At 42.0% G+C, this 24,691-nt stretch overlaps 1 protein-coding gene across 2 annotated transcripts in view; it reads left to right on the forward strand.

Moving 5' to 3' along the window:
* Positions 1 to 24,691, forward strand: part of STK32B (serine/threonine kinase 32B) — a 446,518-nt gene that overhangs the window by 271,311 nt on the left and 150,516 nt on the right. For both annotated transcript variants that reach the window (XM_002746002.5, XM_078368001.1), the window contains exon 4: positions 12,673 to 12,846. In XM_002746002.5, the coding sequence (XP_002746048.2) occupies positions 12,673 to 12,846 (174 nt within the window). The remainder of the gene's footprint in view (positions 1 to 12,672; positions 12,847 to 24,691) is intronic.

Here is a 24,691-nt window from a genome sequence, read left to right on the forward strand (position 1 = left end):
TGGGAATGTAGGGTCTGTGGCCTGGGGCAGAATGTGGAGCTGTAGCAAGAAAAAGCCACAACCTGAATTGTTGCTTAAATTACTGTTCTCTTTGCATTTTGGGTTTCCTCTTTAGAATTCATGCCAGTATGCAAGTTTCCCTCTGAAAATTCATGTTGCTCCTCCAAAGAGTTCTGACGGAATACTGAATGAGATACCCTTTGACAGTTTAGCTGTGAATGGAGAGTACAAAACTCATGGGTTATTAATGTAAGGTTTCAATCGTCCATCAACTACTAGAATGCAAATTGCACATCTGTAGAGGCATACTATGTTTGATTCTTGTGGTTTCTTTGGGGGCATCTATATTCTTCTATGTAGTGTCAAATACATGAAAAGTTGCAACAGGATAACTCGGTTCCAAGTCACAGAAACTCAATGTAAAGTAGCTTAATTTAAAATAAAAAACAGTCATTGCCACATAAACATGAAGTTCAGGGATGGGTCTTTCTTCTGACCAGGTAGGAGTCAGTCCCTCCAGCAGTGCCTCTTTCTGCTTTTAGTTCCCAGCCCTCCTTGCCTCTTTGCAGGTTTTCTTCCCAGACAGGTCTTACTGACATTTTCTCGTTTCTGAGTGCCTGTAAAGGTTACGTTCATGCTCTGCTCTACTCTACTCTACTCCACTCCACTCCACTCTACTCTACTCTACTCCATTCCATGTGCAATAGCATTATGTCTAAAAAGTGTACATACCTTCATTTAAAAATACTTGATTGCTACAATGCTAACACTCATCTGAGCTTCGCTTCAGCAAACCGCAGTGTCTGTGCAGGTGGAGGGTCCTGACTCAGTGTTGATGGCTGCTTACTGATCAGGTTGATGGTTGCTGAAGGCTGGAGTGACTGTGGAATTTCTTTTTAAATAAGACAACAACGAAGCTTTCCAAAATGATGTACTCTTCATTTCATGAGAAATTGCTGTATAGCATGTGGTGCGTTTTGATAGCGTTTTGCCCACAGTAGAACTTCTTTCAAAAGCGGAGTCAAATCCTCTCAAATCCTACAGCTGCTTTATCAACTAGGCTTATGTAATAGTCTAAATCCCTTGTGCCACTTGAACAAGGTGCGCAGAACCTTCACCGGGAGCAGATTCCATCTCAAGAAGCTATTTTCTTTGCTTATCCATAGGAGAAGCAACTTCTTATCTCTTAGTATTTTACCATGAGATGGCAAGAATTCAGTCACATTTTTCAGGTTCTGCTTCTGACTCTAGTTCTTCTGCTATTTTTGCCACTTCAGCAGTTCCTTCCTCCACTGAAGTCTTGAACCACTCAAAAAGTCATCCATGAAGGTTAGAATCCACTTCTTCCAAACTCCTGTTAACGTTAGCACTTTGACCTTTTCCCATGAATCACGAATGTTCTTAATGACATCTAGAATGCGAATCCTTGCCAGAAGATTTTCCTTTCTTTTTTTTTAAATTGCATTTTAGGTTTTGGGGTACATGTGCAGAACATGCAAAATAGTTGCATAGGTACACACGTGGCAGTGTGATTTGCTGCCTGCCTCCCCTTCACCCACATCTGGCATTTCTCCCCATGCTATCCCTCCCCAGCTCCCCCCACTGCTGTCCCTCCCCTTTTCCCCCCAATAGACCCCAGTGTGTAGTGCTCCCCTCCCTGTGTCCATGTGTTCTCATTGTTCATCACCCACCTATGAGTGAGAACATGCGGTATTTCATTTTCTGTTCTTGTGTCAGTTTGCTGAGAATGATGGTCTCCAGATTCATCCATGTCCCTACCAAGGACAGGAAGTCATCATTTTTGATTGCTGCATAATATTCCGTGGTGTATATGTGCCACATTTTCCCAGTCCAGTCTATCATCAATGGGCATTTGGGTTGATTCCAGGTCCTTCCTATTGTAAACAATGCCGCAGTGAACCTTCATGTGCATGTGCCCTTATAGTAGACCGATTTATAGTCCTTTGGATATATACCCAGTAATGGGATTGCTGGGTCAAATGGAATTTCTATTTCTAGGTCCTTGAGGAATCGCCACACTGTCTTCCACAATGGTTGAACTAATTTACACTCCCAACAGTGTAAGATGTGCCACATTTTTCCAGTCCAGTCTATCATCGATGGGCATTTGGGTTGATTCCAGGTCCTTCCTATTGTAAACAATGCCACAGTGAACCTTCATGTGCATGTGCCCTTATAGTAGACCGATTTATAGTCCTTTGGATATATACCCAGTAATGGGATTGCTGGGTCAAATGGAATTTCTATTTCTAGGTCCTTGAGGAATCGCCACACTGTCTTCCACAATGGTTGAACTAATTTACACTCCCAACAGTGTAAGAGTGTTCCTATTTCTCCACATCCTCTCCAGCATCTGTTGTCTCCAGATTTTTTAATGATCACCATTCTAACTGGCATGAGATGGTATCTCAATATAGTTTTGATTTGCATGTCTCTGATGACCAGTGATGATGAGCATTTTTTCATATGTTTGTTGGCCTCATGTATGTCTTCTTTTGTAAAGTGTCTGTTCATATCCTTTCCAGAAGATTTTTCATTTACTTTGCCCAGGTCTATTGAAGGAATCACTATCTATGGCAGTTATAATCTTACAAAATGTATTTCTTAAATAATAAGTCTCAAGGGTCATAATTACTCCTTTATCCATTAGCTGCAGGATGGATGTTGTTTTACCATGAAAATAGCATTAATCTTGTACATCTTTATCTGAGATGTACTAAAAATGGTAATATTTTGAAAGGAGTCTTTTTTTTATGAGAAGTAGGTCTCAACATTGGGCTTAAATTATTTGGTAAAACATGCTGTAAACTGGTGTGCTATCAACTGGGGTTTTTTGGTTCTACTTATGGAGCACAGGTAGAATAGGTTTAGCATAATTCTTAAGGGCCCTGGTATTTTCAAAATGGTAAATATGAGCATTGACTTCAACTTAAAGTGATGAGCTGCATTCGCCCTTAACCAGAGAGCCTGTCCTTTGAACCTTTGAAGCCAGGCAGTGACTTCTCTCCAGCTACAAAAGTCCTAAATGGCATATACTCCCAATATAAAGCTGTTTGTTATTTTTTCTTCTTTGAAAATACCCTGTTTGGTGTATTCACCTTCAACAATGATCTGAGCTACACCTTCTGGGTAACATGCTACAGCTTCTCCATCAACACTTGCTGCTTCACCTTTTGCTTTTATGTTTGGAGATGGCTTCTTCTCTTTTTTTGATTATACTTTAAGTTCTGGGGCACATGTACAGATCTCCCAAGATTGTTACATAGGTATGCACATGCGATGGTGGTTTGCTGCCTCCATCGCCCCATCACCTACATTATGTATTTCCCCTAATGTTATCCCTTCCCACTTGCCCCACCCCCTGCTATCCCTCCCCTAGTCCCCTACCTGCCAACAGATTCCAGTGTGTGATGTTCCCCTCCCTGTGTCCATGTGTTCTCATTGTTCAGCATCTGCCTATGAGTGAAAACATGCACTGTTTGATTTTCTGTTCTTCTGTCAGTTTGCTGAGGATGATGGTTTTCAGATTCATCCACGTTCCTGCAAAGGACACAAACTCATCATTTTTTATGGCTGCATAGTATTCTATGGTGTATATGTGACATATTTCTTTATCCAGTCTATCGTTGATGCTCATATGGGTTGGTTCCAAGTCTTTGCTATTGTAAACAGTGCCACAATGAACATACATGTGCATGTGTCTTTATAATAGAACGATTTATAATCCTTTGGGTATATACCCAGTAATGGGATTGCTGGGTCAAATGGCATTTCTGTTTCAGGATCCTTGAGGAATGACTATACTCTCTTCCACAATGGCTAAACTAATTTATACTCCAACCAGCAGTGTAAAAGCTGCCCTGTTCCTCCACATCCTCTCCAGCGTCTGTTGTCTTCAGACTTTTTAATGATCGCCATTCTGTCATGAGATGATATCTCAATGTGGTTTGGATTTGCATTTCTCTAATTACCAGTTGATGATGAGCATTTTTTATGTTTGTTGGCTGCATAAATGTCTTTTTTAAAAAGTGCCTGTTCATATCCTTTGCCCACTTTTTGATGGGGTGGGTTTTTTCTTGTAAATTTGTTTTTAGTTCTTTGTAGATCTGGATATTAGTTCTTTTTCAGATGAGTAGCTTGTGAAAATTTTTTCCCTTTATGATTGTTTCTTTTGCTGTGCAGAAACTTGTAAGTTTAACTAGATCCAATTTGTCTATTTTGACTTTCATTGCCATTGCTTTTGGTATTTTAGTCATGAAGTCCTTGCCTGTGCCTATGTCCTGAATGGTATTGCCTAGGTTTTCTTCGAGGGTTTTTATGATGTTAGGTCTTATGTTTAAATCGTTAATCCATCTGGAGTTAATTTTTGTATAAGGTGTAAGGAATGGGCCCAGTTTCTGCTTTCTGCATGTGGCTAGCCAGTTTTCCCAGCACCATTTATTAAACAGGGAATCCTTTCCCCATTGCTTGTTTTTGTCAGTTTTGTCAAAAATCAGAGGGTGTAGATGTGTGCTATTACTTCCGAGGCCTCTGTTCTGTTCCATTGGTCTATATTTCTGTTTTGGTACTAGAACCATGTTGTTTTGATTACTGTAGCCTTGTAGTATAGTTTGAAGTCAGGTAGCGTGATGCCTCCAGCCTTGTTCTTTTTGCTTAGGATTGTCTTGGCTATGTGGGCTCTTTTTTGATTCCATATGAAGTTTAACATGTTTTTTTCCAGTTCTGTGAAGAAGGTTAATGGTAGCTTGATGGGGATAGTGTTGAATCTCTAAATTGTTTTGGGCAGTATGGCCATTTTTATGATATTGATTCTTCCTAACCATGAGCATGAAATGTTTTTCCATCTGTTTGTGTCCTCTCTTATTTCCTTGAGCTGTGGTTTGTAGTTCTTCTTGAAGAGATCCTTCACATCCTTTGTTAGTTGTATTCCTACATATTTTATTCTCTTTATAGCAATTGTTAATGGGAGTTCACTCATGGTTTGGCTATCTGTTTGTCTGCTATTGGTGTATAGGAATGCTTGTGATTTTTGCACATTGATTTTATATCCTGAGACTTTGATGAAGTTGCTTATCATCTTAAGGAGATTTTGGGCTGAGACGATGGGGTCTTCTAAATATACAATCATGTTGTCTGCGAATAGAGACAATTTGACTTCCTCTTTTCCTAATTGAATACTCTTCATTTCTTTTTCTTGCCTGATTGCTCTGGCTAGAATGTCCAATACTATGTTGAATAGGAGTGGTGACAGAGGGCATCCTTGTCTAGTGCCAGATTTCAAAGGGAATGCTTCCAGTTTTGCCCATTCAGTTATTATTTTGGCTGTGGGTTTGTCATAAATAGCTTTTATTATTTTGAGATCAGTTCCATCGATACCTGGTTTATTGAGAGTTTCTAGCATAAAGGGCTGTTGACTTTTGTCAAAGGTCTTCTCTGCATCTATTGAGATAATCATGTGGATTTTGTCTTTGCTTCTGTTTATGTGATGGATTATGTTTATAGATTTGCATGCATTGAACCAGACTTGCGTCCCAGGGATGAAGCCTACTTGATCATGATGGATAAGCTTTCTGATGTGCTGTTGCATTTGGTTTGCCAGTATTTTTTTGAAGATTTTTGCACTGATGCTCATCATAGACATAGGCCTGAAATTTTCTTTTTTAGTTGTGCTTTGCCAAGTTTTGGTATCAGGATGATGTTAGTCTCATAAAATGAGTTAGGGAGAATTCCCTTTTTTTGTATTGTTTGAAATAGTTTCAGAAGGAGTGGTACCAGCTTCTCTTTGTGTGTCTGGTAGAATTCAGCTGTTAACCTGTCTGGACCTGGACTTTTTTTCGTTTGTAGGCTATTAATTGCTGCCTCAACTTCAGACCTTGTTATTGATCTATTCAGGGATTCAACTTCTTCCTGGTTTAATATTGGGAGGGTGTAAGGGTCCAGGAATTTATTCATTTCTTCTAGATTTACTGGTTTATGTGCACAGAGTTGTTTGTAATAATCTCTGATGGTAGTTTTTATTTCTGTGGAATTGATGGTGATACATAGCCCTTTATCATTTTTTTTTTTGCATCTATTCGATTCTTCTCTATTTTATTTTTTATTAGTCTGGCTAGCAGTCTATTTTGTTGATCTTTTCAAAAAACCAGCTCCTGGCTGTATTGATTTTTGAAGGGTTTTTTTTTTGTGTGTGTGTGTTTCTGTCTCCTTCAGTTCTGCTCTGATCTTAGTTATTTCTTGTCTTCCGCTAGCTTTTGAATTTGTTTGATCTTGCTCCTCTAGTTCTTTTCATTGTGATGACAGGGTGTCCATTTTAGGTCTTTCCTCACTTCTCATGTGGGCATTTAGTGCTATAAATTTCCCTCTAGACACTGCTTTAAATGTGTCCCAGAGATTCTGACACGTCGTGTCTTCATTCTCATTGATTTTGAAGAAGACCTTTATTTCTACCTTCATATCATTATTTATCCAGTAGTCATCCAGAGGCAGTTTGTTCAATTTCTATGAAGCTTTGTGATTTTGAGTGCGTTTCTTAATCCTGAGTTCTAATTTCATTGCACTGTGGTCTGAGAGACTGGTTGTTATGATTTCTATTCTTTTGAATTTGCTGAGGAGTTATTTACATAATATTATATGGTCAATATTAGAGTAAGTGTGATGTGGTGCTGAGAAAATGTATATTCTGTGGATTCGGCATGGAGAGTTCTATAAATGTCTATTAGATCTGCTCAGTCCAGATCTGACTTCAAGTCCTGGATATCCTTGTTAACTTTCTGTCTCATTGATCTGTCTAATATTGACAGTGGAGTGTTAAAGTCTCCCACTATTATTTTGTGAGAGTCTAAGTCTCTTTGTAGGTCATTAAGAACTTGCTTCATGAATCTAGGTGCTCCTGTACTAGGTGCATATATATTTAGGATAGCTAATTCTTCTTGTTGCATTGATCCCTTTATCATTATCTAATGCACTTCTTTGTCTCTTTTGATCTTTGTTGGTTTAAAGTCCGTTTTATCAGAGACAGGAATTGCAATCCCTGCTTTTTCTTGCTCTCCATTTGCTTGGTAAATCTTCATCCATCTCTTTATTTTGAGTCTATATGTATCTTTGCACATGAGATGGGTCTCCTGAATACAGCTCATCAATGGGTCTTGACTTTTTATCCAGTTTGCCAGTCTGTGTTTTTTGACTAGGGCATTTATCCTGTTTACATTTAAGGTTAATACTGTTATGTGTGAATCTGATCCTGCCGTTTTGATACTATCTGGTTGTTTTGCCCATTAGTTGATGCAGTTTCTTCATTGTGTCAATTGTCTTTACCATTTGGTATGTTTTTGTAGTGGCTGGTACTGGTTGTTCCTTTCCATGTTTAGTGCCTCCTTCAGGAGCTCTTGTAAGGTAGGCCTGGTGGTGCCGAAATCTCTCAGCAACTGCTTGTCTGTAATGGATTTTATTTCTCCCTCACTTATGATGCTTAGTTTGACTGGATATGAAATTCTGGGTTGGACGTTTTTTTCTTTAAGTATGTTGAATATTGGCTCCCACTCTCTTCTGGATTGTAGGGTTTCTGCCAAGAGATCCACTGTGAGTCTGATGGGAATCAACCTCTGTTCGATTCCAGCTGTTTTTCTGCAACTCCCTCACCTCTCTCAGCCTTCATAGAATTGAAGCGAGTTAAGGCCTTGCTCTGGATCGGGTTTTGGCTTAATGGAATGTTGTGGCTGATTTGATCTTCTATCTAACCACTAAAATTTCCTCCATATCAGCAATAAGGCTGTTTGGCTTTCATGTCATGCATGCCTACATTGGAGTAGCCATTTTTATTTCCTTCAACAACTTTTCCTTTGCATGTATAAGTTGGCTGACTTTTTGGTACAGGAGTCTTGCTTTCAGCCTTTCTTGGTTTTTGACATGTCTTTCTCATTAGGCTTAACCATGTCTAGTCTTTGACATAAAGTGAGAGATGTAGAATTCTTCCATGCACTTGAACACTTAGAGGCCTTTGTAGAATTATTAATTGGCGTAATTTCAATATTGTGATGCCTCAGGGAATAGAAAGACCCAAGGAGAAAGTTAGAAATGGGAAACTACTGGTCAGTGGAGAAAGAGAACACATCCAACATTTATCCATGAAGCTCTGGGTGCTATGTGGGTGCTATTCGCGGTGCTTCCAAACAATTGTAATAGTAACATCAAGGATCATTGATCATAGATAACTGTAGCAGATATAATAATGTTTGAACTATTATAAGAGTTACCAAAATGTGACCCAGAGACACAAATTGAGCACGTGCTATTGGAAAATTGACACTGATAGACTTGCTGGAGGCAGGGTTGCCACAAACCTTCCATTTGTAAGAAAGTGAAGTGCAGTAAAGCAAGGTAGTCCTGTGCTTCCCAGCGAGGCTCTGTCACTTCATGTGCTCCTCTCTTTGTTGAGGGGGAGGAGCATGAATGAGGTTATACTGGCCCTGAAACAGATCTAAAGTCCCAACTGGTGGCTGGGCACAGTGGCTCATGCCTGTAATCCCAGGACTTTGGAAGGTGGAGGTGGGTGGATCACTTGAGGTCAGGAGTTAGAGTCCAGCCTGGCCAACATGGCAAGAACCCGTCTGTCCTAAAACGGGTACAGTGGTGGGTACTTATAGTCCCAGACACTCAAGGAGAATCGCTTGAACCCTGGGGGAAGAGGGGTGGAGGTTGCAGTGAGCCGAGACTCATTGCACTCCAACCCAAGCAACAAATATGGCATTATACTCCAGCCTGAGCAGCAAAATAAGACTTCATCTCAAAAATAAAAAATATTGTTCAGCTGGTGCCCTCCAGAGGGTCCTGGACCACCTACCAAGCCTCCCAGCCCACCTCTGTCCTGCCTAAGCAGGCAGCCACCTCATCCTAAAGTGAGACTAAAACAGGAGGGTCCAGGTCACTACCCCTGGGAGGTCCAGGCCACTACCCCTGGTCCTGATCCAGGTCACTACCCCTAGAAGGGCTCTGGCTAAGACGTGGAAATGAGGGGATGGGAGGGCCTGTCCCCAAGAGCCTTGCAGGGTCCCAGACATACAGCACCAAGGGATGTCATGGTACCTCCCCCACCCACATATAGGGAATCCTGCTGGCTTTGTTCCCAGTATCCTTCTCATATCCATTCTCTCCCTTATATCCAAAGACATCTTTGTAAAAGGAAGCCGGCCAGGTTACTCCCTAGCTGAAACCCATGGATGACTTCACATTCCTCTGGAAGTTGAATCCAGATCACTCCTTTGGCCGTGAGGCACCATCTCAGCTTTGCTTGTTGCAGACTCTGCCCTGGCCATGCTGGCTCTCTCCCACCAACCCCTTCTGGCTTTTCTCTGTCTTATAGCCTTTGCACTTGCTGTTCTTCTGCCTAGAATGTGCTCTCCACGCTGCCTGCCCCATCCCTGTCTCCCAATGGCTGGCTTAGCTCAAGTGGCCTCTGCTCTCAGGGCCTCCCCCACCCTTCCTAAATGAGCCCCACTCTCTCCGGCCGGTCCCCTTCTCATGGCTTCACTTCATTTCTCCATAGCACTTCTCACCTCTGAACTTATCCCTCACCTGGGTGATCATCTGTTTCCTCCATGAGCATCTAAGCCCCCTGAAGGAAGGGCCTGTCCTGCTGCATCCATTCCCTCCCTGGGGAACAGTGTCCATTGAGTGAATAAAGGACATTGGCCCAGTGACAGGCAAATAGATCAATGGACCAGAACAGAAATTAGAGAAGAGTTTTCTGTTTTTAAAATCCTTTCATAATAAAATAAAATATAATAAAAATATAATTTAATGTAATTTTAAAAATAAACTGGGTGTGGTAGCTCATTTCTGTAATCCCAGCACTTTGGGAGACCAAGGCAGGAGGATTGCTTGAGCCCAGGAGTTCAAAACCAGCCTTGGTAACATAGCAAGACCCCATCTCTACAATATATAAAAAATTTAGCTAAGAACAGTGGTTTGGCTGGGCACAGTGACTCATGCATGTAATCCTAGCACTTTGAGAGGCCAAGGTAGGCAGATCACTTGAGGCTAGGAGTTTAAGACTAGCCTGGCCAACATGGCAAAACCCCATTCCTACTAAAAATACAAAAACAAAGTTTTTTTTAATAGGTGTGGCGGCACGTACCTGTAGTCCCAGCTACTCAGAAGGCTGAGGCACAAGAATTGCTTGAACCTGGGAGGTAGAATTTGCAGTGACCTAAGATTACAGCATTGCACTTCAGCCTAGGTGGCAGAATATGATTGCCTCAAAAAAAGAAAAAGTGGTGGTGTGTGCCTGTGGTCCCAGCTACTGGGAAGGAAGCTGAGGCAGGAAGATGGCCCGACCCCAGGAGTTCAAGGCTGCAGTAAGCCGTGATCCTGCCACTGCACTCCAGCCTGGGAGACAGAGAAGAGTGAGAATAATAATTAATAATATCAACAATAATAAAAGCTTTCTGGTCAAACAAAAATATTCTCACTGAAACTTCTAGAAATAGTGCCTTCAAACTGGTACAGGAATATTGGGAAAATCTGGGCAGCAGTGAGGCTTTGGGCTGCCCCTCAGTACTCCAGGTACCTCTGCCTAGAAAGACAGAAGGTCCTCTCAGCACAGAACAGCCTGGGAGATAGATGGCAGCTTCAGCCCTGCCCCTCCACCCTTGCAGCACTTCCTGTGAGTCTCTGATAGGAGGAGCTTCATTCCATCCCATGAGGTTTGTTCCTGTCTCTAATTCCATGAAGAGCAGGGAGTATATTTTACTCCACTCCTGCCCACCCATGTCACCACGGCAACTCCCAAAGTTGACGACTCGTGCGGGTTGTGGGTACTGGGCCATGATCCAGCCCCTGCCGTGGGTCATGCTGTCCCTCTCTCTGTCTGAGTCACACAACCTGTGTGTTTCTGACCCAGTAAACCCCTTATGGGCAAAGACTTTCTCAATTCTTCCCACCTGCCTTCAACTGCTGGAGCACTGACTTCCTCTCTTCCCACACTCCCCTGCACCTTGGAAAGACTCCCAGAATGCCAGCTCCTGCATTGTCAGTGACTGTCAGCCTGGCCCTTCCCAGATCACTGTGCACTTCTCCGGGGTGAGGTCAGCTTCTTTGTCCCAGTGTCCCCAGCACACGGCCTGATGCTTGTCACACAGTAAGTGCTCCGTAAGCATCTGGTAAATTCATGATCTCGGGACACAATAAATAGCCCCCTTCCTTGCCCTAATTCTGAACAATTATAAACAATGAGTAAGATACACAAAGAGGATATGACTTCTGTCTAGCCATCTCCTCTCACCTGCACCCTAATCTCTGTAATAGGAGCTGGAAGGGATTTGAGGTCCTTCCAATCCTGGAATTCCCCATCCTATAAGCATGTGGTTCTATTGCCTGTCCTGAGACCAAATCGTGTGCATCTGGCTCCCTTCCCTAGGCGGCACACCCAGGATACTGGAACACAATGTGGGTACGTTACAGCAATGTCCCAAGAGTATATGGTCATCAGGGCACTGGAACAAGTAAGAGTTAGGGGATTTGGGTTCTTGTCCCCGTACTTACACTGACTCACCAAATCCCTTCTTCCCTCTGGGCCTCAGTTTCCTGTTCTGTTAAGTGACGGGAAGGACCTGGCTGATTCTGTCCGATATCTGAGGATCTAACACACAGGTCTAAGCTGCCATGATTACCTTCTGCAGTTCTCTGATTATATTGCATGATTCCATTATTGTACTTCATGAATCTACAAGGAACTTGATAACATTCTGTGATGTGATGCTATTCTATAATTGTTTAACAACAGTCTCAGACTCTATACGTTGGCTCTTCAGTCCTTAGAAAGCCCAAATGCATGTTTTAAATGAATTCAGTGCTGTATCAATTTTCTACTGTTTCAAAAACAAAATAAAATACCACCCGAAAACTTAATGGTGTAAAAATCCTACCATTTTATCATCTTATGTTCTGTGGGGAACTGGGCTCAGCTGGGCCGTTCTTCTGCTCCATGTGATATCTGGGGCTGTAGTGGAATATCACAATGCTCAAGGTAGCTCACTCGCATGGCTGGCGCTGGTGCTGACTGTCGCTGGGAACTCACCTGGGGCTTTGGTTTTCCTTCTCATGGCCTCTCCATGTGGCTTGGGATCTGGATGGTTTAAAGAGGCAAGAATTAGAAACTGCCAGTTCCCTTAAGGCCTAGACTTGGATGTCCCAGAACACCACTGCATTCAAGAGTTGCAGAAAGAAGCTCCATGTGGGGAGTAGCATGCATGTGCAGGGAATGGAGGGAGCGTTTGGGAGGAAAGTGTGTCTTTGGAGACTAATTTCTACAAACACTGACACCATCTAAATAAAACACCCGCTAAAAACAGATGAAGAAACACGCTGGAGTCCAGCAGTAGTTAAAGTATCATCTGTCTGCCAGAGCCTGGGAACTAATGCTGGGTACTCCTGCTTGCCTTTGCTGTGTAAGAAATGAGGACACCCCAACAGGTGTAGAGGCAGCCTGAGGACTGAAAGCCTTTGCCCCTGCCCCTTCACTCCCATAGCACCATGATTTGTGACTCAGTGCCTCTCTCTGAGCCTCAGTTTGCTATTCTGTAAAATGGGGCATCAGTCTTGAGGATGCTGAAGGTGCCTCCACCCCTAACATTCTCTGTCCCTCTGTGCTCCTAGGTACTCCTTCCAGGACGAGGAGGATATGTTCATGGTGGTGGACCTGCTGCTGGGGGGAGACCTGCGCTACCATCTGCAGCAGAATGTACATTTCACAGAGGGGACTGTGAAACTCTACATCTGTGAGCTGGCGCTGGCCCTGGAGTATCTTCAGAGGTGCCACATCATCCACAGGTAATGCAGCTGCTGGCAGGATGCCTGGGACAGGGGCATCATGGGCTAGGGTGTCCGGAGCAGTCTGCAGTAGTGGGGAGAGAATTTCCTCCCTGACATGGTTTAGAAGAGGTAGTACATGGGGGAAAAAAGCAGAACACTTTTCTTCCTATTTCTTTTATGTTCTTTACAAAAGGCACCATCCTGTACCCATACACTACTGCTTAGAGACATGGCTCGTGGCTGGTCTCAGCTTCTGTGCTCCCGTATGCCTGGGGAAGCTGGAACATTCTGTCCTTCTTGTCTCAAGTCAGAAGGAATACAGTGGAATTATTATACTAGTGAGTTGAGAGTGTGAGGGATTCTACTCTCTTTTTTTCCATACTTTGAAATCAGTGATGTGCATTGTGGACGATCTCTTCTCTTGCGAGGCCTCAGTGCTGGCCCTGGGCTTTTGCATAAAAGCTCTGAGTTTCTGCGGCCTCCTCAGGGACCTTGCTTCTCCCTGCTGTGCACAGCTGTGTCATGTCCTACACAGGTGAGAAAAGTGACTTTGTCTGCAGAAGCTGGAGCTCAATGAGAGGCTCTGGAAAGTGATGGTATCATTTATAACTCTTCTCACTGATCCCAGAGGAGGCAGCTGGTGTGAGGGGCACCAAATTGGTTTACCCATGGTCTTGCACGGTGCTTGGCTGATCTCCTTGTAATTTGACTAATTTGGGAAGATTTGGAAAAGATGAAGACTTGAACTTCTAGGTAAAGATGACAGATTAAGCACATACGTCTACATTTTTCCCTTCTTAAACTCCATTAAATGACAGTAAGGGATGTTTGAAATGTGATAAAGTTATGAAGATAGGGAAAACTGAAAGGGGGCTACAGTAAAAACAGTGGGGGAAGCTGGAAAGAAAGATGTAGAGTGTGATCAGTGACTTAGGATACCAGAAACTGAATTTAAATTTGCTACTGGGGAGAGTCAAGAACTAATAGATGCTAAAGAATCCCCCAGGCCGGGCGCGGTGTCTCAAGCCTGTAATCCCAGCACTTTGGGAGGCCGAGGCGGGTGGATCACAAGGTCAAGAGATCGAGACCATCCTGGTCAAAATGGTGAAACCCTGTCTCTACTAAAGATACAAAAAATTAGCTTGGCATGGTGGCGCGTGCCTGTAATCCCAGCCACTCGGGAGGCTGAGGCAGGAGAATTGCCTAAACCCAGGAGGTGGAGGTTGCGGTGAGCCGAGATGGCGCCATTGCACTCCAGCCTGGGTAACAAGAGCAAAACTCCATCTCAAAAAAAAAAAAAAAATCCCCCAAATGCTCAGGAATTGGCAGCACCTGGTATCTATGGAATGGGGGCAGTTGGTGAAAAGAGGCTATAATAAGGTGAATTGTCAAAAACTTCTGTACTGTTAAGAAACACAGACCTCTTCCTGAAACTCTGCAGAACCAGGTGGTTGCCCCCTTCCTTACCCAAAAGGAAGACTAAAGGTTAGTCCCCTAATGAGGGTAAAATGGAAAGTGTCTGGGCTGAAGGACATCGAGCCTGCCTAGGTTGGGACACTGTGCTAAAAGTGGCAAGGTTATATGAACATATAGTTACTAGATGCCAAAATGACAGCCTCCCACCCTAACTGGGTCAGAGAGTGGTGCCTTCATGCCTTCATCCTCTACACAGAGAACTCGAGTGATCTCAATGGGAATGTGACTGAGCCAGGAGGAAAGAGATTGTCCCATCAGAGGTTTTCCAGGCACCTTAGAGTGTAGGTCAAGGAAACAAGCCCCAATCATTCATTATCAGCTCCCAATTAAGTTAATGACAACATAGGATTATCGGACATCCAGGGAAATTTTCTAACTTGAATATCAAGATCTAAACAATAAAATGAAAATAAAAATAAAGCTTAGACTAAACAGCTACTCTGGAAACATCAAAATTACTATGATCAGTATTTTCAGAGCATAAAAGCAGGATTTTGCATGTGTGAAAAAAGAAATAACATTTTTTAAAATTCAGGGAACAAACATCAGAGCTCTTCTGAATCAAAGTGTGACAGCAGAAATTTAAAGAACTCAAAAGATGTGTTGGAAGATAAAGCCGTTATGCTTTTCTATAAAGTAGAGTAAAAAGACAAAAAGAAAATATGAGAGAAAACATAAGAAAGTTAAAGGACCCATCTTCAGATTTCAACACTAGAAAGAATAAAGAGAAAAAATAAGGGAGAAATCATCAATGAAATAATTACAGAACAATCTCCCGGACCTGAAATACGTGAGTTTTCATACTGAGGTCACCCACCAGGGGCACAGAGTAATGGCTAGAGACAGACACACACCAAAACAAATTTCAGATTTGATAAGTTCCCAGAGAAGAGCCACAGGTCATAGAGACTGAAGAATCAGAATAGTTTTGAATTTCTTTTTTGTTTTTGTTTTCTGTTTCTTGAGACAGGGTTTTGCTGTCACTCAGTCTGGAGTGCACTGGTACAATCACGGCTCACTGCTGCCTCAACTTCCTGGGCTCAAGTGATCTTCCCACCTCAGCCTCCTAAGTAGCTGGGACCACAAGCACACACCACCATCCTTGGCCATTTTTTTTTTTTTTGTATTTTTTGTAAAAACAGGGTTTCAACATGTTGTCCAAGGTCGTCTCAAACTCCTGAACTCAAGCAACCCACCCACCTCGGCCTCCCAACGTGCTAGTATTACAGGTGTGAGCCACAGCGCTCAGCCAGTTTTGCATTTCTTAAATGCTAGAAGGCAGTGCAGATATGCTGCTCAACCACATGTGAGGGTATATATTTTCCCCAGTTCCAGGTCTCAAAAGTGTTGCTCCCACATACTTTTTCTTAAGTTCTAGGAAAATGAGATGGACTCCAAAATGAAGGAGTGAATCAGAGGATAAAGAAATGGAATACAAAAAGCTGGAACTCCAGCAAAGCAGATAGGCATAGGAAACTCCAGGATGCTGCTGAAGGGATCTCCGTTGTGCCTCACATGTATACCATGACCAGTTCTTGATTAGCGTGGATCAGAGACTCTGGAAGAAAGTTATTCAGGAAAAGTGAAATTCCTGACGCATCTGGCCTTGAGAGGAGATTCATTTAGTTGGTAAACAGTTAGAACATGTGGACACAGGGAGGGGAGCATCACACACTGCGGTCAGTGGGGGGCACTGGGGGAGGGACATCGGGGGATGGGGAGGGATAATGAGGGGAGAAATACCAAATATAGGTGATGGAGGGATGAAGGCAGCAAACCACCTTGCCATTTATGTACCCATGCAACAATCCTTCATGATCTGCACAGGTACCTCAGAACCTAAATTGCAATTTAAAAAAAAAGAATCTGAAATTGAGTTATGAGAGGTTTAGGGGAAAAAAACTCAGTGAAGATAACGTTATTAATTTTAGGGAAGAAAAACGTTCGCAGGACATCTGTATAGAGTGCAGCTCACTAAGTGGGTCAGCTCTGTATATATAATACCTAATCGTATCACCCAAACCCTGAAAATCTAACCAGAAACTCAGTGATAGTCCATGAAGAAACTGGGGAAATGGGAAGGATGACTGGGTCCCTTGGTATTGGAAAATACTGCCAAGTCTTTATCTTCTCTAGTAGGAAGTCCAGGGAAAGCCTGGAGTCAAGTGAAGGAGTCACTCGAAGTCTCTCATTTAGAGATAAGGAATTGGATACTAAAATTGTAGTCCGGAACAGATGAGTGGATAGAGAAGGACAAATGGGGGTGAAAGTGATGGGATTAACGCTATTAACAAATGTGTCTGTAACAGAAAGTGACAGGGATTGTTGTATTGAAACAAAACTTGCCAAACTATCTGGCTCTTTGAACTATTTGCATATAACTGATACAAGTAACAATAACAAGCACAACAAAATGAAGAAGGAGGAGAAGGAGAATAGTAGTAGCAAAGTTATTGCTCAAACACACAATTGTTTATTCACTCAGTCATTCACCGGCTTTGAAGGAATGCAGGCATTCTGGTTCTGGAATCTGTAAGTGTGGTGCTGTACTTCCTAAAGAAGGTCACGCCGTGGCAGAGCATGCTTCTGTTCCTTGATGGGATTTCTTTGAAGGTGCTGAAAGAGTTCTTTACAGATAAGTTATATATGTGTCATTCATCAACTACCGTAGCCATTCATGAACTGAGTGCAACAGGTAGATGATCCATGTGTCCAAATTCCCTGAGACACTAGGTCACGTGGACATTGGTGAGCTGAGCCAGGGACGAACAAGGCAGGAAATGGAACTGTTGCATGACAGCATGGCTGGCCGGGGCCATTTCATTAAGATTCACTGGATTTCAGAAAAAGTTTTAGGTCATTCTCAAATATTCCTCTGGTGGAGGTCATCTGCTCTTAGATTCCAGATCTACCCTGGGGAAAGGGAGCTATCCGGTAACTTACAGGAATGTTTTAACGTCCACTAAGCAAATGTGTGATGGTTAATCTTCTGTGTGGATTTGGCTGGGCTAAAGGATGCCGAGAGAGCTGGTAAAACATTACTTCTGAGTGTGTCTGTGAGGATGCTTCCAGAGGAGCTCAGCATTTGAATAAGTGAGCTGCACGAAGCAGATGGTCCTCCCCAGTGTGGCGGGCATCAACGATTCCACTGAGGGCCTGAATAGAATGAAAAAATTGGAGCCATTCCCTCTTTCTACTTGAGCTGAATCATCCGTCTTCTCCTGTCCTCAGTCATTGCTGCTCCAGGTGTTTGGGCTTTCTGGTTTATACCAGGCTAGCAGCCTCCCAATTCTTAGGCCTTCATACTTGAACTGAATTATACCACCAGCTATCCTGGGTCTCCAGCTTGCAGACGGCAGATCACAGGACTTCTCAGCCTCCAAAACCCCGTAAGCCAACTCCCATGATAAATCTCTGTTATATTTGCATGTCTATCTTCTATTTCTTTTGTTTTTCTGGAGAACCCTACTACAGTTGAATTACCTTACCAAGTCTAGAATTATAAACTTGGCAGAGATTTGAGTCCGTCTTTTTTACCTGCTTTCATTTGGCTCATAAATCCCCCTTTCAGTGTGTGTATGTGTAGATTTGAAACCATGTGTCTGAACACAACCACGTGTAAGGATGTATAGAAATGCTGTGCAATGTTTTGCATTAATTCAACAGCAGAATTTATGAACCAGACACTCTCAATGCCATATTTATACCCTCAGATGAGTGTTGCTTCTTTCAAAGTAGCCATATGTGGAAGTGGAGGAATTATCCCACACATGCAAGCCTGGGTTGGATTGCCAAGGGTATTTATCTCGCACTTGTTGGGCTTAGGGGAGCTACTGAACTCTGCCCAACTTTTTGGACCTGGATTTTCTAATCTGAAAAATGCTCCTGATTAAACCTACTTCTTGGGCTATTATGCAAATTTTATGAGAAAATATTCATAAAGAATTTATCTGTGCCTGGCTTCTTTTAGATGCCTCATTCTTATTTCCTCTGTCTGGGGGAGCTGGCTTTGAAATCTGATGTTCAGTCTTTCCTATACACTCTGAGTGACAAAACTCCACTCTTTGAGGATGATGTTACAGATTTTTAGGAAATAAAAGGTACTTTAGGTCATAGCCCAGTGAGTTTCATAGTGCCCAAGCAGGGAAATACCACTGTCAGTCCAAAACAAATTGTTTTAAAGACTATTAGAAGACTTACTTTTCATAGCATTGGAATTGGCCCTTCATTCTTTAACATCAGTCTGGGCCAGGCTGTGTACCAGCTCCTGGGAAGAAAATGATGAATGAGACTCAACTTTCTGGGTGGAACAGGCACCCCCACAAATGATTACAGCCCAGGATGATGACCATGACAGAGCACCACACAGCACCAGTGGGAGGTTCAAGGAGGGACACCCAGCCAGCCTGAGTGGGGAGTGGGGCAGGGCCTGAGCTGGCAGAGGCTTCCTCTGCCATACTCGATCTGTGATTTGTAGGATAATTAGGAAATAGCACTGAGAAAAGGAATGCAGAAGGTACTGGGCAGAAGAGCCAAAACTTGAGAGGCCCCAGGTGGGCGGACCCTGTGTTGCAAGGGTCAAGAGTAGTAGGGAGCACACCCTAACAGGCCCTGCTTTGCTCATTTATTGATGGGATGATGCTTGGAAGTGACATGGTCCAGCTCGTCTTTGAAAATGATCTTTCTGAAGGCCCTGGAAGTGCATCCCAAGATGGATCTTCATCCAAGGCAGGATTCCTGGACTAGGTATCCAGGTTACATAAAACTAAATGAGTAACAACGGTGACAATGAATCAGGTTTATTAAACAATGAACGAATCAAGTTTATTGAAATGTGTTGACACTACTTTAAACTATATACATATATACGTGTGTTTGCATATGTGTATATATGCACATGGAGTATATAAATCTACATACATATATATATACATATATATATATATGTAGTACATATATATATGTAGTATATATAAATATTTATAGACACCTACCACATATATAATAAACACACTCACATACATGCACATACACAAATATCTTATTTAATCCTCATAGCAATAAAATGAGCTAGTTAGTATAATGACTCCTATTTTGCAGAGAGGTTGGGTGACTTGCCCCTGGACACACAGCTGGCAGGTCATGGAACCCTGGCTTTGAAACAAGGCATTCAAACCCCAGATCCCAAGCTGATGACCACTGAGCATACATCTCCCTTATTGTTGAAATTGCATGGAACTGTTTACAAAATGCTCACAGGAGTGAGTGCCTGCATATATTAACATACAAATGAGCACATATGGATCTCATCGACCCCTCACATCCACCCAAGAGGAAGGCACTGTTCCAATGGTGTGGATGAGGCAGCAGGCATTTCTGGGAGCTAAGCCTCTAACCCAAGGTCACACAGCTAGTTAGCGGTGGAATTGGAGCTTTTAACTGGAACGTGACTTGTAGTCAAAGGCTCTCTCCACTACACCTTGTTGCCTCCCCAGATGCAAAAGCAAAATGAAGGTTATGTCCTATTCACAGTCACATCAGCTAATTCATAGATACCCAGCACAGGGACCAGATAGTCACTTCTTCATGGAGTGTCCCTGACCACATTTTATCTAGATAGCTTCTCACTTTATTCCCCAAACCATTTTGTCTACTTTCTTCCTGGCATGTCATCTCAACTGATGATGCTTTAGGCAGTAACTTACTTCCAGGCAGCCAGGGAATAAACTTGCTATATTAGGCTGTTCTTGCATTGCTATAAAGAAATACGTGAGACTGAGTAATGTGTAAAGAAAAGATGCTTAATTAGCTCATGGTTCTGTGGGCTGCACAAGAAGCACGGTGCTGGCATCTGCTCGGCTTCTGGGGAGGCCTCAGGAAACTTGCAATCGTGGTGGAAGGCAAAGGCGGAGCAGACACATCGCATTCCAGGGCAGGAGCAAGGGAGAAAGGGGAGGTGCAATACACTTTTAAAGGACCAGGTCTCATGAGAATTTACTCACTGTCAAAAGGACAGCACCATGGACACGGTGCTAGAGCATTCATGAGAAATCTGTTTCCACGATCCAGTCATCTCCCAGCAGGCCCCACCTCCAACATTGGGGATTACATTTCAACATGGGATTTGGGCAGGAACGCACATCCAACCTATATCACCTGCATAGTCTGTAAATTCTCTAAGGGTTGGCGCTTTTTCTACCTTGTTCATCTTCATATCGTCAACACCTGGTATAAATGCCTGGCACATAGTAAATGCTTCAGAACTATTTGTAAAATCAGTGAAGAAATGATAGAGAAAGTAAGGGCCCACGTTACTTGAAATATAAGTTCACATTTAATAAGTCACTATCCATATCCTGAACTGCTTCCTGTAAGTTTTCTGACCAAATATTCTTTGATTTATGAGAAGCTAGCTCCTCAAAAGTTTGTGGAGGAGGGGTGCAGAGTAGCCTATCACAAGCGTGACGTTCCTTTGAAGTCTTACATGTTATGCTAAAAATTTCTGGCTGGACACAGTGGCTCATGCCTGTAATCCCAGAACTTTGGGAGGCCAAGGCAGGTGGATCACCTGAGGTCGGGAATTTGAGACCAGTCTGACCAACATGGAGAAACCCCATCTCTACCAAAAATTCAAAAAATTAGCCAGGCTTGCTGGCATATGTCTGTAATCCCAGCTACTCAGGAGGCTGAGGTAGGAGAATCACTTGAACTCGGGAGGCAGAGGTTGTGGTGAGCTGAGATGGCGCCACTACACTCCAACCTGGGCAACAAGTGTGAAACTCTGTCTCAAAGAAAAAAATTCTCCAAGTTTTGCATTCTACTTCATTATGTAGTCATGATTCTTCTAATACATAAAGTAATATCTTAAACTATGATTCATCCGAAATAGAGAAAATGAGCAATGAAGGCTGTTGAGAGTCTCCATGGTCCATAGGCAGGTGCTGTTGCATTGCATCCATCAATTTGGGGAAGATAAGCTGGTTTGAAGACAACTCATGCCTCATGTGAAGTGCAGGACCCTGATAATTCTCTCCTTTCCCTGGCGTTTTAAAATCCAATTCAGAGTCACATAAACATGAAGCTATAAACAGCAACCATTTGTTCACTGTTTTTAACAGAGCACTGATCTAAATACTAATCAAAGTTGGTTTGGTACATTTTCAGGCTTTTGGTTTAAATTTTTACCGGTAGGGTTACCTACATCAAATCGTGTCTGAAATGCCTGAAACCTGTTGCATAGTGTCTCTTCCTCTCTTGGGAAACATCTTCCAGTGAAGTCTGATGACCTATGGTGCACTGTATTTTGCTCCTGACCCTGAATTTGCGTCACACGTAAATTAACTAACAGTCTCAGTACTGAAGACGCACTCACTTCATCAGGCTCCGTCTTTTTTGCCTGTGCAGGAACCTTGGCATGTACAAGAAAACCTTTGCCTTGCAGTTATTGATGCCAGTCTTAGGAAAATATCTGCTTATTAAGTCAAATATTTATGAACCCTTCTTTACTATTGAAGTGAATCATAAACCTTATCTGAGTTTTTCCTTTTTTCCATTTTTTTCTTTTTGTCAAACTATGTCAGAAATCTTTTTGTTTGTTTGTCTTTTTATCATCAGGAGCAGTAACAGATTAATTCTGAAACAGTAGCCAGCACCTTTCTTTAGTTAAACCTTTCTTTAGTTAATTATCTATGCAGGCATTTCTCAACACCAGGTGCAGTGGCTTACTCATGGAGACCTAGCACTTTGGGAGCCAAGGCAGGAGGATCACTCGAGCCCAGAAGTTTGAGACCAGCCTGGGTATCAGCAAAAACCCGTCTCTACAAGGCTATTTGGGAAGCTGAGATAGGAGGATGAGCTGAGCCTGGAAGGTCAAGGCTGCAGTGAGCTGTGACTGTGCTGCTTCAGTCCAGTCTGGGTGACAGTTGAAAAAGATTAAATAATTAAAAATAATTTTTAAAAAAGGAAACAAAGACCCTTCCCATTTCTCTACAAAATTGTCTAAAAGTATAGAAATGCTAATTTTTATATAATTTATCATTTTTATCATCCTATTGAATTCAATAAGAAAATTTTAAAATAAATTCTTTTCTTTTTTTGCTCTGACAAAAGCAAAACTTAACTGGGTTTAAGCCTAGATCGTATTTTAAATAGATAATGTGTGTACATGCTATAAAATTTATGATTCAAGTGGTATGAATGAAAAATAAGTTATAGTTCTCCCCCCCTTTTTTCTTAGCATTTTCATGAATTTAAAGCAGATGCTTCAAACTCTCTAAGCTTCTCATTCCTGTTCCCATAGACAATTTAATTTTAAAGTGTTAACACATTAAAAGGAAAATAAAAGATACACTAGAAGCACATGCATGTGTGAAATATGTTATTGGAAATTAGAAAACAGGATTGTTTGTGAGATATTAGACCAAATGACAACCAACATTTGCTGAGCATTTTGCATGTGCCTGGTTCTGGGTTAAATGTTTTGCAGGTGTGAGTTCACCTAGTCCTATCCGTAGTCCCATTTTACAGGTGAGACCGCTGTGTTTCAGGGAGGGTGAATAACTTGCCCAAGGGCAAACAGGAAGTGGCCACCCCAAGTCACCAAGCTTGAGGGAACTAAGCTCTTACTGTCTCTGTTCTGATAACCTATGGCAATCAACTTCTCCGACAGCATTTATCCATAGAATTGATCTGCTATCCAAGCTCTCATGGAGGAAAGGTCACTTGAGTGACTCTCACGGAAAAATGAAATTCTTTTGCTTTTGCTTGTGCATTAAAATAAAAATATATTTTAAGTGACACTATTCAACGTCCTCCCCCCCTGAAGTTCTTGGCATTCCCTGTCATGTCATGTGACAGTTTCCCGTTGGGGTTTCATGAACTGGTGGAAACATCATTTGTGTCCTTACATTGAAATGCTTGTGTGTGTATGGCTGTGATTTTCATACACAGATTTTCTTCCTTGAGCTTGTGCTTCCTGAATTCTGGAAAGGCAAACTATCTTGACTCCTGATAGTTTGGCAAACTTTTCTGTGTCTTTCTCAGAAAACCAATTGCAGAATGAGGCTGGGGTAGTGGTCAAACTGTCAAAAGTCTAAGAGGAATATTAAAAACAGCAAGAGAAAAGCATCTAGTCACTTATAAAGGAATTCCCATCAGATTAACAGCAGATTCTTCAGGGAAAAAAAAGAAAAACATGTAAAAACTGCAAGTTAGTGATTCTATACTCAACAAAGTTGTCTGCCATAAATAAAGGAGAAATGAAGTCTTTCCAAGACAAGCAAAGGCTTGGATAATTCATCACCACTAGACCAGCCCTACAAGAAATGGTTAAGGGAGCCCTACCCTTGCGAGTGAAAGAATGATAAATCCCACCCTGAAAACACACGAAAATATAAAAACCACTGGTAGAACAACACACAAACGAAAAATGAGAAAAATTCAAATGTTGCCACTAGAGATTACTACCAAGATGCAATGATAATAAAAGAGAAAGACAGGAACAAAGGATACACAAAACAGCTAGAAATGAATTAATTAAATACAGGAATAAACCCTAACATATCAATAATAACCTTGAGTGTAAATGGATTGAACTTTCTACTTTAAATATATAGACTGGCTGAGTAGATTTTTAAAAGCATGACCCAACTATATCTTGCCTACCAGAAACTTATCTGTAAAGTCACATATAGACTGAAAGTAAAAGGATGGAAAAAAATATTCCGTGAAAATAAAAAACAAAAATAAGCAGGAGTAGCTATACTTATATCAGATAAAACAAACTTTAAGTCAAAAATAGTAAAAAGGGACAAAGAAGGTCATTATATAATGCTAAAGGGCTTAATATAAAAATACATGCACCCAATAGTGGAGCATCCAGATATACAAAGCAAACTTTATTAGGTAAAAGAGAGAGAGACTCCAGTACAATATATGCACCCAATAGTGGAGCATCCAGATATGCAAAGCAAACTTTATTAGGCAAAAGAGAGAGAGACTCCAGTACAATAATAGCTGGGGACCTCAACATCCCACTCTCAGGATTAGACGTATCACTTAGACTGAAAATTGTCAACAACAACCAACATACTGGATTTATACTGCATGTAAGACCCAAAGGACCTAACAGACATTTCCAGGTCATTTCATCCAACAGCTACACAATACATCAGCACATGGAACATTCTCCAGGCTAGACCATATGTTAGGACATAAAACAAGTCACAACAAATTTTTAAAAATTGAAATTATTCAGATGTCTTCTCAGGCACCAATGGAATAAAACTAGAAATCAATAACAGGAGGAACTTTGGAAACTATACAAATACGTGGAAATTAAACACCATGCCCCTGAATGACCACTAGTTCAAGAAAGAAATTAAGGAGA

The sequence above is a fragment of the Callithrix jacchus genome, chromosome 3 (assembly GCF_049354715.1).
Source record: "Callithrix jacchus isolate 240 chromosome 3, calJac240_pri, whole genome shotgun sequence".
NCBI lineage: Eukaryota > Metazoa > Chordata > Mammalia > Primates > Cebidae > Callithrix > Callithrix jacchus.